Genomic DNA, 16,779 nt, shown 5'->3' with positions numbered 1-16,779 from the left:
ATGGTGGGAGCTGAGAGCCCTGAGCCCATCTACATATCTTGCCTAGCAGGTGTGTGCTGCTTTTACAAAGGCAAATTGTTTTTGAGCAGGAGAAAGAGGAAAATAAATGAAAATTGTTTGTAGTTTGTCAGTCTTATTTATGCAATGTTGAAACCTTCATTAAAATGTTAGGCGCAATTAGAGTCTCTAGCACAAATCTGACTATGTAGAAAAACTAATTAGATGTTTAGGTGATCATTCTTGCATTTATCTTGTTTGCTGCAATATTGTGATTACACAGTAATTTACATGTTTTTCTAAGAAAACAGACGAAATTATTCATTACAATTGATATGGAAATACTTGAGGTAAAACTATAATAGTCCTGAAAAAACATGTGGTCCACAGATAATTAGAGTAAGTTTGCTGTAAAACATTCCTTCTACTTTGACTTTTTGACAGTTAATAATATATTTGGCAGTAGGTCATACCAATTGTTTTATCACCTAATGAAGTTGCCTTTTACTTCAGCTTGCTTTACCTACTCATGTGCTTAATGCAACACACTGGGTTTTGAAAATTTTTGCGGCATTGATAAAGCAACTACTATGTTTAGAAAACATCTACTGTGTGCCTAACACCATGCAGAAAGGTTTGTTGTCAAACATAGAAGTTTAGTAAGTCTATTCTTTTCATTTGTTTGTAGCTATGGTATCTAAGAATCATCCATACTCTTTGTAAAAACAAACAGTTAAGGTAGATTCAGCCTGCTGTGGCCATGATCCTACAGATTCTGTCACTGATAAATATGGAAGCCTTGTCCCTCGTCATAGATGTCCCCTAACAAGTCTACATTTGGGGCCCAGGGCAGAAGCCTAGTGGCTAAATCCTCACCTTGCATACACACCAGGATCCCATATGGGCGCTGATTTGTATACAGGTTGCTCCACTTACCATCCAGCTCCCTGCTTGTGGCCTGAGAAAAGAGTAGAGGACAGCCGAAGGCCTTGGGACCCAGCACCTGTGTGGGAGACCTGGAAGATGCTCTGGTTCCTGACTTCAGATCAGCTCAATTCTGGCCATCGCAGCCACTTGTGGAGTGAACCAGTGGATGGAAGACCTTACTCTCTCTATCTCCTTCTTTCTGTAAATCTGCCTTCCGCCCAATAATAACAATAATAATAAATCTTAAAAAAAAAAAGATCAAGTACACATTTGGAGCCAGTTTTGTGGCATGGGTTCAGCCACCACCTGCCGCACTGACGTCTAATATGGGTGCTGGTTCAAGTCTCAGCAGCTCCTCTTCCAAATGCAGCTCCCTGCTAATGCATCTGGGAAAGCACAAGATGACTCAAGTGTTGGCGCCTTCCTAGCCATGTTAGAGACCCAGATGAAGCTACTAGTTACTGACTCCACCCGCGCCCTTCCCCGACCACCAGCAGCCAATGGGGAACGAGCAGATGGAAGATCACAATCTCTTCCCCTCTAACCACCTTTTAAATACATCAATGAAATTTTAAAAATAAACATCCATGTTTTTAACCACAGTTTATGTTACATAATAGGAGCCTTAGGTTAATGAATTAATGCAGTGTAAACAGTTCATTTGCCATCAGTTTTTATTAAAGGTCTGGAAGGAGTTTTTTAGTTTGCTTTGCTTTGCTTATTCAGTGTAGACTTTACAATTGACAAATCTTAGATTGCTGTTAATTGTTTTTATTGATCATAAATATAGCAAAATTTAAGAGGCAGGTATAAATTACTGTATCCACATGATGATTCCGCAAAACAGGTTCTTGCAAGGTTTTTACCATTTAAATAGTACAGAAGGGCCTGGCGCCATGCCCTAGCGGCTAAAGTCCTTGTCTTGAACGCACCAGGATCCCATATGGCCACCGGTTCTAATCCCAGCAGCTCCACTTCCCATCCAGCTCCCTGCTTGTGGTCTGGGAAAGCAGTCAAAGATAGCCCAAAGCCTTGGGACCCTGCACTTGCATGGGAGACCTGGAAGAGTTCCTGGCTCCTGGCTTCAGATCGATTCGGCACTGGCTGTTGCAGTCACTTGGGGAGTGAATCATCGGACAAAAGATCTTTCTCTCTGTCTCTCCTTCTCTCTGCGTAACTGACTTTCCAATAAAAATAAATCTTTAAATAAATAAATAGTACAGAAAAAAACACTAAATTCCAAGAAAATGGAGACTAGTTGAGAAAATACTCAACTGTCTTCTTTGAAGAATTAAGTAAGCAAGGTTTTAATGATGTTCCTTTTAAAAATCTGTTCTTCCAATTTGCCTGGAATGTCATCATCGCATCTCAATTGGGGCATCAAAGATTATAAAATTTGTTAAGTTTTATAAAAATATATCTCAGTGGTGGTATGCAGTACTTTAAAACGATGTGCAAAAAGATTTTCATAAAAGTCTATTCACCCAGCGGGTTCCACCACTTAGATGAACAAATATTTCTGTGGGTTTACTGATACTTGAGTCTACTCACTTAAGCTCTGAACTGCCCTGTTTCTCACAGTAGATGCAGAGAAAAAACTATTCACCACATATATGCGTGTTTTAAAATATATTTATTTTTATTTGGAGGGCAATTTCACAGAAGGAAGGAGAAACAAAGGCAGAAAAAGATCTTCCATCCACTAATTCACTCCCCAAATGGCAGCAATGCCCAGAGATTAGTGGATCTGAAACCAGGTACCAGAAGTGTCTTCTAGGTCTCCCATGCAGGCGCTGGGTCCCAAGGCTTTGGGCAGTCCTCGGCTGCTTTCCCAGGCCACAAGCAGGGAGCTGGATGGGAAGTGGGGCTGCCAGAATTAGAACTACTCTCCATGAGCGCTGCCAACACCTGCATGAAAAAGATGAGCCTGAGCACCAGCCCCTGTCTACCATTTGATCTGTAGTCTGAACAATGACCATATATTTTATTATTTAAAGAAATTTCTTAAATACTCTTTCAGTTAAAAGGAGATGCGACAAACTGAGACCTTTTAAATTTGTAAGATTTTCCCCCTCTGGACTATCAGATTAATGAGATTGTGTTGTGAAGAACTTGCTGCAAGACAGGTGATAATTATTACAGATTTACAAATTTCCTGGCCAGTGTTTCAGCTTAGAGAGGAGGTGCAAATGAGTTGCCTGTGGCTATCCTCACTGATCTATGGGCTCAGCGTTGAGCAGATTACAAGATGGTGGATAAATTGCCTTCCCTGGCCTCTACATTATTTGATAAATCTGTTTCAGGAGGAAATTATAACTTTTTATTTGCCTAATGTAATACTTTTATAGGACATTATTCTAATTCTTGGCATCTGTTTTAAATGTTAGATGAGTGGATATTTCCTGGAAGTGACAACCATGCTCCCCGTTTGGCATGCAGCACAGAGTCCCCACTTTTGGATGGCAACTCCTGCAGGACGTCCCGCCTGTGGCTAGCAACCAGCCGGGAAACTGAGCAGGACTTACTTGCAGAGAGAACCCAGAGCATTCAAGAGGACGTTTTCACCTTCTCATCAAGGCCACGGTCAGCACCTCGTGGGAAGACTCCGAATGTATCCCCTGAGGGGTGCCCATTTACTGTGGATCTGAACGAGGACATCAGTGTGACAAGGAGAGATACCCACCTGGAGGATGATTTTTACAGTGCATACAGCAGCGAAGAGGTACACCACTTGATGAGTAAGACAGGCCTGAATCACAGTTATTCCATTAGCTCCTTGAAGCACTAAAACTAGTTGAAATCAAAGAGGGAAAATGAGCTACTATTTATAAAACCACAGCAGATTACCATGTCAGTCAACACTTGCATCAGGTTGTTGTGGTAACTCTAAATTGCTACCTTTTTAATTAACAGTTGGCCGATTTCCTTTTTTAATTACAGAGGCCAATTCTGGGGTTTCTTTGGTCTTTGTTTTCTCATTCTAATGTTTGTATCCCAGAATAAGAACTGATATATGGCTTAGATATATGTCAGCAAGACCAGTAAAATATCGAGAACACATCGTTGCCGATCTCTGGGGAAATTGTGTTGCAGTTGCTAAGCATTCTGAGTCGACAGTTTGCTGGCTTCCTTCCTCCCTTGCCATCTTTTCACCTTAGACCTATTAGGACTCATTATTTTCCATATGGTCCCAGCATTTCAAGAGTCGTGCCAATTGAAGTTTAGATAATGAATCATGAATTAGTGCTGGGACTTCCTTTACAGAAGGTTTTCTGTTTGGAATTGTTTAGAATACAAATATACCTTATAAATTAGTAAAATCATAAAAAAAAGTTTTCTTAAAATCTTGTTAAAAATGAAACTGAATGCAGTTTGGAAAAAAATTATTCAAAACCTACTACATAACTTTCCCCCAAATGAAATGAGTAGATGTGGGAAGTTTTTTTAGTGTATCTTGATGATAGCCATTTATATTTCTCAGACAAAAAAAATCAAAAAGCAGAATCAATAAAAGTATAAAAATCATTTCTGTAGAGAAATTATTAGAAAAAAAATTGTACAGTTAAAACTTTTTCTAGAATGACTATAACTAACTGAGATTCTCCCTGCGGGCAGCGGAAAGTAGATTAAGTCCATAGCTCCCACCTTCAAAGCCAGTTGAGATTACAGTAGGATTATTTAGGTAGTAATTATTATTTTGCAGTGTTTAATAAGTTTTTCAACAAAGTGCATGGAGCATCTTTTATTTACAGTATATTCATCCTTGCCTCTGAACCTAATGAAACAATTCATTATACCAAACTACTGCAGCAGCCCCCTTCACCCATAAGTAGTACATTTGATGCTAGCATTTGAAATGTTGGATTCATTTGCCCCTTACACCCTTAGTAGCATTAATCTGCAAAAACAGTTGTCAGTTCTCCCATGATGTAGGTGAACTATTCTGATTAACTCAGAGCATGTTAATGGGCTAGGCCTGTCTCTCCTATAGATCCAGCACCTCTTCCTGATTTAACTCAAAAGAATTGAACTGAAAGAGTGACATTTTGATGACCACTAGGAAATGATCATTCTCTGGAAACCTGTAAGGGAAGCGTTTGGGGGAACTGACATTAAGTAATGTCATCTAAGAGCTCTGCCTCGTCCATCTGTCTCTCAGGGAAGGCTTGAGAGGAAACAGAAGGCTTATTGCGAAAGTCAGTGTTAGTGCTCAATATTTTAGTTTAGTGTAACTTTATAGGATTTCTTTGGCTACTAGTTACCTTGGTACCAGCCTTCAATGTTTATTAGGCAGGCAGGTATTAACAACTACCTGAAATTAACTTTTTTTTTTCATGTATTATTGCTGGCATGGCTATCTGGTTACCCCTGTGCCATGCCCATCAGTATGACCAGAAGAACATGGCTAGGATTTGTGATGGGACCATCGTGTTGCTAACTCCTGTGTCTCATATTATCAGGTTTGGGGAAGTTTGCGGTTGGCAAGACTGGTAAGATGTGAACCAAGAGATAAGATAGGACCCACAAAAATATGCATTATATTAAAACAAGTTCTAGAATTAGGGATGGTCTTTACCAAATTGATGGGAGGTTTTTTCTTCCTCCTCCTTGTATTTCTCCTCTTTTTTAGGATTTATTTAATTGTATTTGAAGGGCATACTTACAGAGACAAAGAGATAAAGATATTCTAAACACTGGTTCATTTCCCAAATAGCCACAGTGGCCAGAGCTGAGCTAATCTGAAGCCAGAAGCCAGGAGCTTCCTCTGAGTCTCCAACACAGTTACAGAATCCAGGGTGTTGGACCATCCTTTGCTGCTTTCTGAGGCCATAAACAGCTGGATGGGAAGCATAGCAGCTGGTACACACACCAGTGCCCATATGGGATGTTGGCACAGTTGAGCCATTGTGCCAATGCCTCCTCATAAACTTTTTGGTAGCATCATTTCCTATAGGAAATCTTCACCCATTTATCAATTGTATGAACTAATGTGAAATTGGGTTACACATTTATAATGTCTATTATATCCAGTCTTGGAATAAAAATTAGTTGATTGAGGTCTTGTTACTACTACCTGCATTATTTTATATCCTTAGAATAACATAATTACACTTAAACAAAGTATAATATTATGTTACAAATAATGGCATACAAATGAGCAATAATTCTATTACTTATTGTGTTTGAAGCTTACAGCGTGTAATTAAAACACTGTATTTGATGTTAGCCCATTGAGCATTTTTAAAGGGAAATTAGATTAATTCAGTAGCATATAAACTAGGCAAAATCAGAGCGTGTTATTATGATAGAAGAAAAGTACACATACAGTAGTAAAGGCTAATTAAAATAAGCTTTCAATGATACATTGTCTTTGTGGTCTAAGCCGCTGGTAATTAATTCACATGTGAGATCTTTGTATGAAAGCTTCAAAAGTATTAATTTTTTGCAAATGCTTTGTTTTACTCTTCCCTGTATATTTTATTTCCTAGCAGCTTTATATACAAATATTGCTCATATTCAGTTAACTCTAAAGTTGTACTTCTTATTCAGAAAGCACACTCTTAGAAATATATCTCACAGTAAGCTATAAAATCAAGACTGCTGTGTAAAACAAATTATCTTGGGAAAATTATTGAAGCAGTGTGCCCTTCACTCTCCTAAAGCATCAGGAGGAAGCAAACTCATGCTGCTGTACCTTTCGCTGTGCCAAACATAGTGTCTACTATGGTCACCAAGTTTGCAATTTAAAATAGTTTTGTATTGATATTTTATTAGTCCCCTAATTTAAGTTTTAAAGATTTATTTATTTTTATTGGAAAGGCAGATATACAGAGAGAAGGAAAGACAGAAAAGTCTTCCTTCTGCTGGTTCACTCTCTACGTGCCCACAATAGCCAGAGCTGAACCAATCTGAAGCCAGGAGCCAGGAACTTCTTCCAGGTCTTCCACTCAGGCACAGAATCCCCAGGCTTTGGGCCATCCTCCACTGCTTTCCCAGGCCACTGGCAGGGAGCTAGATGGGAAGTGGAGCAACCGGAACACAAACTGGCACCCATATGGGATCCTGACAAATGCAAGGCAAGGACCTTAGCCACTAGGCTTCCATGCCAGGCCCATAACTTAAGTTTTAATCTAGAAATACTGTCATTGTCTCCCCACCTTCTACCTGTGCATCACACATAGAAGCAGGTATTTGTAGGCCAGCTAATTTATTTTGTGTAACAGTCCGAATTGAATCGTGGGGACTTCCCAAATTATGCATTTCTGGGTCCCCAAATCTGTGGCACATGGTGACTGACTGTGTTCAGATCAGCTAGAAAATTTCCATGTCTCTTCTCCATGTAACTCTGAGGGACCCAAAGGACCAATGTAGCAGCAACAGAGTAAAAGCACTGACTTAGTTCCTCCTCTTGACTTCTCGTGGCCTTGTTGCTTTCAAGATATTTTTTTAGCAGATAGTGGTTAAGTTACTTCATTTTATGCTTCTCCTCCTGGCATCTATTTCTGGATGATACTGTAAACCACTCATATATATCAGACTAACCATTTTGAATTGCACTCTCATGCATTCTGCTATATACACTACGGAAAGGATATTTAGTCCTCATGTGGCTACTTAAATCTCTCTGTAACCTTTAAAAACTTTAAAATGCCAATTTATACATTGGAAAAAGAATGGAAAGGCTGTGTTTTTAGTATGTTGTCTTGCATTTTTAATCCTGTGTATTCTAAGTTACAATAGAACATACTGTCTAGAGCTACCAGGCAAATTTAATATTTATTCTGTCTGAATAACTAGTCCTTCAGGCTGTTCACATCTACATGTCTTTATTATTATTTTATTGAAGCTCTTTACCCTGAAAGCTGCAACCCTTTGAGTCCATATGACTTGGGTGTGCATTGTTACAGGTAGGTAAAGGTTATAAAGTGCCTGGTTAGCTTCTGGTATTCCATGGTTTTTGCTAAAAGCTAAGTATCTAGCTGATAATCACTTGATTGCAGGTGGCTGTTTGTGCAGGAAGTACTTTTAAGTATTAAGAATCATGAGCACAGAGTCTAAGTTTTAGAAAAATAGATATGCTGATCAAATCTCAATCAGGCATTCAAAACTTCCATCACAAGTATGTTTGGAATATTTCACATTGGCTTTTTTTAATATAGATTTTCAAGAATGCTATGCAAGACTCTTTCCTTGGGGGACTGAATTAGGAAGTCAATTGAATTATCACTATGATCATCCACTCTCACAAAGGCTGAAACAGACTGCCATCCTGACTCAACTCAACATTAAATTTGAGATACAAAGAACCTGGGTCCCATCTGCTCCAAGTAGGTGGCCCTTAGAGTCATTAAAATTATATTTTTTAAAATTACAACTCAGCAGGAGCAGTCCATTTTGTGCATTCAAAAATTACTGCCCAAATGCCCATCTGCATGTTCTTCTAAGAAACAGTTCAACAAAGGCAGTGCTGGCTCCTTGGGGAAATCAGTCTCATCTTTGGGATACATATGCTGTGCTACAGTTAATCAGGCAAACTCTATTGATGTTCCTGGCACTGGGGCATGATTGAATATTTAACAAACAAATGTTTCCAAGGCCAGAAAACATATGGTTCAAGAGAACTGGAATTTTTTTAATATATTAAGTTAAATCAAAAGTATTTTTATATGTTCTTCTAAGAAACAAATGAACAAATGATTCGAATGTGAAAATCACTGGACAGGACCGAGTGCGGTAGCATAGCGGCTGAAGTCGTTGCCATGTACAAGCCAGGATCCCATGTTGGCACCAGTTCTAATCCCCGTTTCCCATCCAGCTTGCTTGTGGCCTGGGGAAGCAGTCGAGGATGGCCCAAAGCCTTGGGACCCTGTACCCACATGGGAGACCTGGAAGAAGCTTCCAGGCTCCTCGCTTCGGGTTGGCTCAGCAACAGCCATTGCAGCCACTTGGGGAGTGAATCAGGGGACGGAAGATCTTTCTCTGTTTCTCCTCTCTCTGTGAATCTAACTTTGCAATAAAAATAATATAAGAACCCGGTGCAGTAGCCTAGTGGCTAAAGTCCTCAAGTTGCATACACTGGGATCCCATATGGGTGCTGGTTCTAATCTCAGCAGCCCCACTTCCCATCCAGCTCCCTGCTTGTGGCCTGGGAAAGCAGTTGAAGACAGCACAAAGCCTTAGAAGCCTTATGACCCTGGACCTATGTGGGAGACCCTGAGGAGGCTCAGGGCTCCTGACTTCAGATGGGTACAATCCTGGCCGTTATGGCCGCTTGGAGAATGATTCAACGGAGGGAAGATCTTCCTCTCTTTCTCTCCTCCTCTCTATGCATCTGACTTTACAATAATATTAAAATAAATCTTTAAAAGAAAAAAAATGGCATTACAACTCGTTAACTACTCTAACAAATTATATTCAATTGCTCCCTAGGTTTGTAGTGGCTAAATGATAAGCCAAAGGAAAAGAAGCAGTTGTTTTCAATCACAAAAAGCTAACTTCTCATTCTTAAGATAAAGTTTGTAAGTTACATGAAAAATTCAAAGACAGGGAACGGGTGAATTAATTATATGAAATCAATGAACATCATCTATGTTGAAGCAAACCTTTTCAAAAACAAGGAATAGGATTTTCCAGTACAACACTGATACTAAATATTACAATGATGTTTGCTCTCCATTTATTTTCTCTTAATGAGATACTGACCCAACTGAAATTAAAATACTAGTTATATCTGGTATTATATATTGTTACCTTTCTCAATCATCCTAGTTCTCCTTTCAGCATCTGAGATAAACTAGAATTAGTGATGATGGAATTAGTGCTGATGGGTAAATAAATCTGTGCAAATTTTCCAGTTATTTGTCTTTTTTTATATATTGAAAATAGCATGGGAATGTATTACCATGGAAATACAGTGCTCCTGGGAGAATGCTCACTGGGAGAAGGCTCACCAGGGCACACAACCTAATCCATTTGCTTCGTGGATGATCTCCAAACCAATATGTATCTTCAGAATAATGTGAAATGAGTACCTGCATATTTACTTGTGAATGTTTCTGTATATATAATCACTACTCATGGCAAGCAGAGAGAACTGTTTTACACCAGAGTAAACAACTGGAAGGAAGACAAAGCTGCCCTTAAATCTCATCCCAGAGCCACTGTAACCCACCCAGCCAATGTGCAAAAATGAACTTTTTGCCAAATGCCATTATCTTTATGGGGTTTTTCTAATTCGTGTAGCAGATACCTGGATTTCCACATAGTCCTCTAAATTTCCATAATGATACATCTGAAACTTTTTCAGTGGCCTTCATGAACTTCTGTGTTAGGATGATGTTGTTTTGTCCTTTTTGGTTTTTGTTTTTTAACATTTATTTATTTTTATTATAAAGGCAGATTTACAGAGAGAAGTAGAAACAGAGATATTCCATCGCTGATTCACTCCCCAAATGACCACAATGGCTGGCTCTGAGCCAATCTGAAGTCAGGATCCAGGAACCTCCTCCAGGTTGCCTACATGGTTCCAGGGTCCTAACGTTCTGGACCATCCTCCAAGCTTTCCTAGGCCACAGCAAGGAGCTGGATGGGAAGTAGAGCAGCTAGAACACAAACCAGAACCCACATGGGATCCCAGTGCAAGTTGAGGATTTTTTTTTAAAGATTTATTTATTTTTATCGGAAAGGCAGATTTATAGAGAGGAGGAGAGACAGAGAGGAAGATTTTCTGTCTGCTGATTCACTCCCCAAGTGACCGCAAGGGCTGTTGCTGAGCCAGTCCAAAGTCAGGAGCCAGGAACTTCCTCCAGGTCTCCCATGCGAGTGCAGGGTCCCAAGGCTTTGGGCCGTCCTCAATTGCTTTCCCATGCCACAAGCAGGGAGCTGGATGGGAAGTGGAGCTGCTGGCATTAGAACCAGTGCCTATATGGGATCCTGGTGCATTCAAGGTGAGGACTTTTAGTCACTATGCCACCACACCAGGCCCACAAGTTGAGGATTTAGCCATTGAGCCATCACACCCAGCCCACTTTTCTTCTTTCTGCCAAGAGATTTTGTCTCTTGAGGACAGTGTCCATATCCTTTTCACCTTTTGTCTTCTGTAGTACCTAGAAAATATCTTAGATATAGCAGGTGTTTAGTAAATGTTTCCTGAACTAATGTTAATGGCAAAAGTTCTAAATTCTGCATATAGCATACACAATACGCAGATGCATGTTTTATTATGAAAACACAATATAAATTAATGGCTAACAATCCTGTGATCACAGAATTGTCACTGCCAATTGTGTATTACAATTATGGGAAATCAAACTAGAATTTTTTAAAATTGAAATAGAGATAGCTCTGAATAACAGATCAACTTTAAAAATAAAATAAAATAAACCCACCTGTGCCATTTTCTCTGGTACCTTCCTAGAAGTAAGGCTCAGGAGAATGTTTGCTGTATTTTTGGTGTGCTTTCTTCTTTAGACAAGACTAAATGTTGATTCTCTGTTTATCTGTGTGGAAAACATGTTGAAAGTCACCCCTCCATTCCAGTGTAACTTAGAACACCAGGCATTTTTTCTGTATCTTTGGAAGTATTGCCAGCATGTTGCCTGAAGGCAGAGTTCACAACTTCATGAACGCCTCGGGGTAGCCAGAGTGGTGGGAAAGGCCAGGTTCACTAAGGCAGTGGCTTTCAGCGAGAAGAGTGGCCTAGTGCCGTCACTGAGCCCAAGCAGGAATCATTGGAAGGACAGAAGTATTCTCACTCTCTTTGCTTTTCACTTGGGAACTCTGAAAAATTAAGTTTCTCCGTCATTTAGCTAAAGCACATATCCATAGTTTTTTTTAGTAATATCCATATTCCGTGACCTTTTGGAATCCTGCACCCCACCCCCATGAATGAATTATAGAAACTTTTACAGTTGTTCTTTTTAAAACAATTAAGTTTCTTTTCTGTCATTTATTTATTTACTTGAAAGAGTTAGAGAAAAGGAGAGCCAGAGAGATCTTCCATCCTCTGGTTCCTAGATAGTCACAACAGCTGGAGATGGGCCAGGCTGAAGCCAGGAGCCAGGAGCCAGGCACTTTTCCATATCTTCCTTATGGGTGCAAGAGCCCAACATGGGCCATCCTCGTTGCCTTTCCCAGGTCATCAGCAGGGAGCTGGATCAAAGTGGAGCAGCTGGGACTTGAACTTGGTATCCATATGGGATGCGAGCATCACTGGCCACATCTTTACACACTGTGCCACAATCCCAACCTCAAGCTTGTTTTTAAATTCTGTCTTCCATGAACTTTTTTTTTAAAGATTTATTTTATTTTTATTGCAAAGTCAGATTTATAGAGAGGAGGAGAGACAGAGAGGAAGATCTTCCATCCCTTGATTCACTCTCCAAGTGATCGCAACAGCTGTTGCTGCACCAATCAGAAGTCAGGAGCCAGGAACTTCCTCCAGGTCTCCCATGTGGGTGCAGGGTCCCAAGGCTTTGGGCCGTCCTCAACTGCTTTCCCAGGCCACAAGCAGGGAGCTGAATGGGAAGTGGAGCTGCCAGAATTAAAACCAGTGCCTGTATGGGATCCCAGCGTGTTCAAGGAGAGGACTTTAGCTGCTATGCCACCGTGCTGGGCCCTCAATGAACTTTTTAAAAAATACTTACATATACACAAAAAGACCACACTGGAAGTGAAGAAAATTTAGGTCCTTGATGAATTCTAAGAAAAAAATGCTAATGCAAAACCCTTAGTCTGTAGTTTTCATTCTTTACTACAGATAGGCAGTCCATTTCTTAAGAGAGGTTCCACTGTCACTCCCTTAATAGTGTATTTCTTTGTGTCTCTTTTGTTAAAACCTGAGTCGGCCACTTTGCATAAGCTACCTGAGGAGGCGTAGTAAAAAGAACATACAGGACCTACAGGAAATGAGAGAACTGTGGGAAGTAGATATGCAAAGAAAATGAGAAAGGCCACCATCGGCATTAAAAGAGCCCCGTAGCTTCCAAGAAGGCAAAGCCTGGAGTGGCATTGGTTAAGACCCAAATATCTGCTTCTTGCTTTGCTGTTGCCTGCTAACCTGGTCTACTTCCCACAGGAGGAAAAAACCCAGAACACACCCAGTTTAGGAGCTCAGAGTCCAGGAAATGGATTCCCAGGGTTACTAGGTGTCACAGGCTCTGCCCTCTGACATACTGATTTGAATTCTCAGTCTCACTTCTCAGTCACTGTCGTCACTGCCTGAATGGGAATCCATTGGTGCGGTAGTCTCCTGACTTCTTTTGCGTCTTTCCATCAGTCATCCTAGACTGTCACAAGCACTACCCACAAACTCATCTCCATGCCTTTTGGATAAAGTCCTTAGATGGCTGGAATTAAGTGCTCACAGTTACATTCCCAGCATCTGCAGCACCTAGAGCAATACTTAGCCCGTAGTAAGGATGACAGCAAGAGGCAAGGTCAAGCGTTGTGATGAAACAGTGAAGATGCCAACTGGAGTATTCACCTGCATCTGTATCAGAGTGTGAGGGTTTGAATACTGGATCTACTTCCGGTTTATGCACACCTGTGAGACAGCAGGTAATGATTCAGGAATTAGGTTCCTGTTCTCCCTGCTGGAGACCTGGATGGAGAACCAGGCTTTTGGCTTCAGCCTGTCCCAATGGGGACATGTTTGGGGCATTTGAGGAGTGAACCAGCAGATGAAAGATCTCTACCTCTTTTGGTCACTGACTTTTGCATAAATAAATAAGCAAAAATCTGCAACTTTAGAAACAGAGGGACCAGCACCATGACTCAACAGGCTAATCCTCCACCTGTAAGTGCCAGCATCCCACATGCATGCCAGTTTGAGTCCTGACTGCTGCAATTCCCAACCAGCTCCCTACCTGTGGCCTTGAAAAGCAGTCAAGGATAGCCCAAGTTCTTGGGACCTGCATCCACGTAGGAGACCTGGAAGAAGCCCCTGCTTCCCAACCTCAGATCAGCTCAGCTCCGACCATTGCAGCCACTCAGGGAGTGAACCAATGGATGAAAGATCTTTCTCTCTGCCTCTCTTTCTCTCTGCAAATATACCTATCCAATGAAGATGAGTAAATCTAAAACAAACAAAATAAAACAAACAAAGAGAAACAAAACAGTGATAGACTGCTTTTAATCCAAAGCTGACATATGTCACATGCCCAACTTAGAGCAAACTCTCACCTTTAGATAAGTGAGCATACTTTAAAAACTAGTAGAAAAGTGATATCAACAGATGTTTGCTTTGGTGCCAAAAAGAAAAAAAAAATGTAATCCATGCATGCTTTTCTCGTACATTCTCCTGAATTTGTGACAACCCCTTGTCCTTCACATCTTCTGAAAGAGTGATTTCTGCTAAATCAGGATCTTTTTGTTGAATGTGTAACATTGCCAAACATTCAGGAAGACACTGAGCAGTACAATCAATCCCCTAAGTGTTTAGAAACTCCAATCTTTGGAAATAACTGGATATTGGCTTCTGTTTGTTTATAAACGAAGTGGAGAAACAGCTTACAGAATGTAAGCCTCCAGATAATGTCTTTCAAATTGACTCTGCTTTCATTGTTTTTGTTTCCCTCAATTCTGTTTGTCATTTAGTATTCATTTGTTTATTATATATATAGATAAATAAGTCAGATTGGAAAAATCTACCATTACGAATGCAATGCTCGCATAGTATTATTTTAATGTATATTTCATCACATAAAAAGATGTACCACAGAAATTAGCTCTGTATTTCTCAATTCCATTGTCTACTTTCATGGCCACTGATTACATATGGAAAAAGTTCTTTCTCTGATTTTTAAAATTTAAACCTCGGCTTTCCGTAAGTAATTGTAGAGCTGTTATGCCCGCAGATTTTGTTTTGTTTTGTTTTCACTTTAAGCTTTCTAAGCTATCACTTTAATGAGGTTCTTATTTTATAAAATATATCTATATTCTTTAATGAAAATTTTCATGTAAGAGAAATACTTCATAAAGTATGACTCATTATCTTTTGCTCTTGATGAAAACACAACTGCCCTCCCATAAGGCAAAAATGCTGTACTAGACCCCATTGTATTTAGAATAACATGTTTCTGCTTTAGGTGCTGGCTATTTCTTTTCTGTGGAGTTAGCTTATCAAGAATCAGAGTGTCCAATCTCTAGATGTTTTAAACAACTTCCTAGGGATCCTATTTTTAGATATTCTTTGGAATGAGTGACTATTTCTTAAGTGTTCTCTTGCTACTGAGACATTTAAAATCAAAGTACCTTATCCAAAACAAATATGATACAACAGGGCACCTTAGCAAATGATGTAGACCAATTTGCATTGCAATTTTTAGTTACTTATTTTTCTGTGAAGATTAAAAATATATATATACAGTCTCATACTTTTGCTTTCTTTGTAGACTCTTACATTGAAACTCATTAAGAACTTGTGTTCAGTAACTCCATCACCATCACCGCAAGTCTTTGCTCTAAAACATTTTTCGCTTTGCTTTCCTGGTATAGGGTGACGGCAGTCTCCAAGGTTCTCCAGGCTCCACAGCTAGTCCTCCAGGGTCAACTCGGTTAACTGTAGAGAGCTCGCCGGGCAAGGCTGCGAGGTGGACAAGGAGAGGATGTTTGCAGAGTACCCCCACTGGAGCCGAAGCCTCAGGAAACTGGGATTCTTCAGCAAAGCAAGAAGACAGAAATGACCTTGAGAAGAGTTTGTTGCCTGCACCATGCCTCTCTCCCCCTGGAAGAAGGTGTGGATCCTCTCAGAAAACTCCCGACCCCCTTATCAAAGCAGAGGACCTACCAGCCCTTCCAGTGCCTGCTCCACTAAGCAAAGCGTCCTTGAAGGAAATCTCAGCGGAGAAATTGAGACCCATCCCTGAGGTGTGTGTAAGTGACTCTGCTGCCTGATGTGTGCGGGTGGTACCTCCTGCCGTGTATCTGTTCTGTTCCACTGTGCACCCACTTTGAGCGCTTTCTGGTTTTCATCATTTGGGTGATCAGTAATGTAGTTGCTCCCCTATTCAGATGTGTTTTAGTTCAGTAACAGCAGCTGTTAAAGGGTATATTGCACACCCTAATGATAATAGAATGCTTCATATTTTTAATGAGAAAGATAATTATGTGGTTTTCATCATAAGTTATTTTTTTATTTCCCAGTTACTTCCCATAATTTTAGCCATCACCGCCTGCAAATTACAAATGAGGATCTTATTTTTGTGCCAAAAGCTTGCCAGTAAAATTGACAGATTTTCAATAACAATCTACATTAGGAGCCATAAAAACATCATTATTCTGTTCGCTTTCTGGTCTCTCTGCAGCAGTTCCCCAAATAATAGATGATATGAGGGAAGGTTAACAGGAAAGCATTGTCGTTGAATAAATCCCTGGGCTGGCTGGGTGGCTGTGTTCATGTCCATCAGATTGATTTTTTCCCTCCCTATGTGGTCACACTTTTCTTGCCTCAGTTCTCCCCAAGCTACACTTAGAAACTACAGAACAAATGATGTGGCTGTTCCTTTGTATTAAAGGTTTTCTTTGTCATGTGTGCTATTGGTCTTAGATAATGTTACAAAGTGAAACTTTGGCTCAGTTACATTCTAAGTCATTTGGAGAGGATTCATCACTACCTAGCACAGGTGGTAGACATAGGTGTCTTTGTCATCAACGAAAGAGAAGGAGCTAATGTTTCTCAGTTATCAAGTCTCATTTGCTCACTATGCCAAGCCCTTTTTCTGAAAGTATTTCCTAATCCTCACCAGGGCACTGAGGGGTAGGGGCTGTATTCATTTCCGTATTTCAGATCAGCAAACTGAGGTTTAAAATGGATATACAGTTTGTTCAACAGCAGCAGTTAGTTGAACTAATTTA

The 16,779-nt window shown here is 40.2% G+C and overlaps 1 protein-coding gene across 2 annotated transcripts in view; it reads left to right on the top strand.

Annotated features, from left to right (window-relative positions):
* The window catches only part of CFAP20DC (CFAP20 domain containing), a 191,345-nt gene that overhangs the window by 107,839 nt on the left and 66,727 nt on the right, over positions 1–16,779 (top strand). For both annotated transcript variants that reach the window (XM_040994742.1, XM_040994743.1), the window contains 2 exons: positions 3,312–3,646; positions 15,421–15,798. In XM_040994742.1, the coding sequence (XP_040850676.1) occupies positions 3,312–3,646; positions 15,421–15,798 (713 nt within the window). The remainder of the gene's footprint in view (positions 1–3,311; positions 3,647–15,420; positions 15,799–16,779) is intronic.

Source organism: Ochotona curzoniae, unplaced genomic scaffold (assembly GCF_017591425.1).
Source record: "Ochotona curzoniae isolate NIBS_2020 unplaced genomic scaffold, NIBS_Ocur_1.0 contig_908, whole genome shotgun sequence".
Lineage (NCBI taxonomy): Eukaryota > Metazoa > Chordata > Mammalia > Lagomorpha > Ochotonidae > Ochotona > Ochotona curzoniae.
Note: the sequence above shows the minus strand (reverse complement) of the source record. Positions and strands in the feature narration are given on the sequence as shown.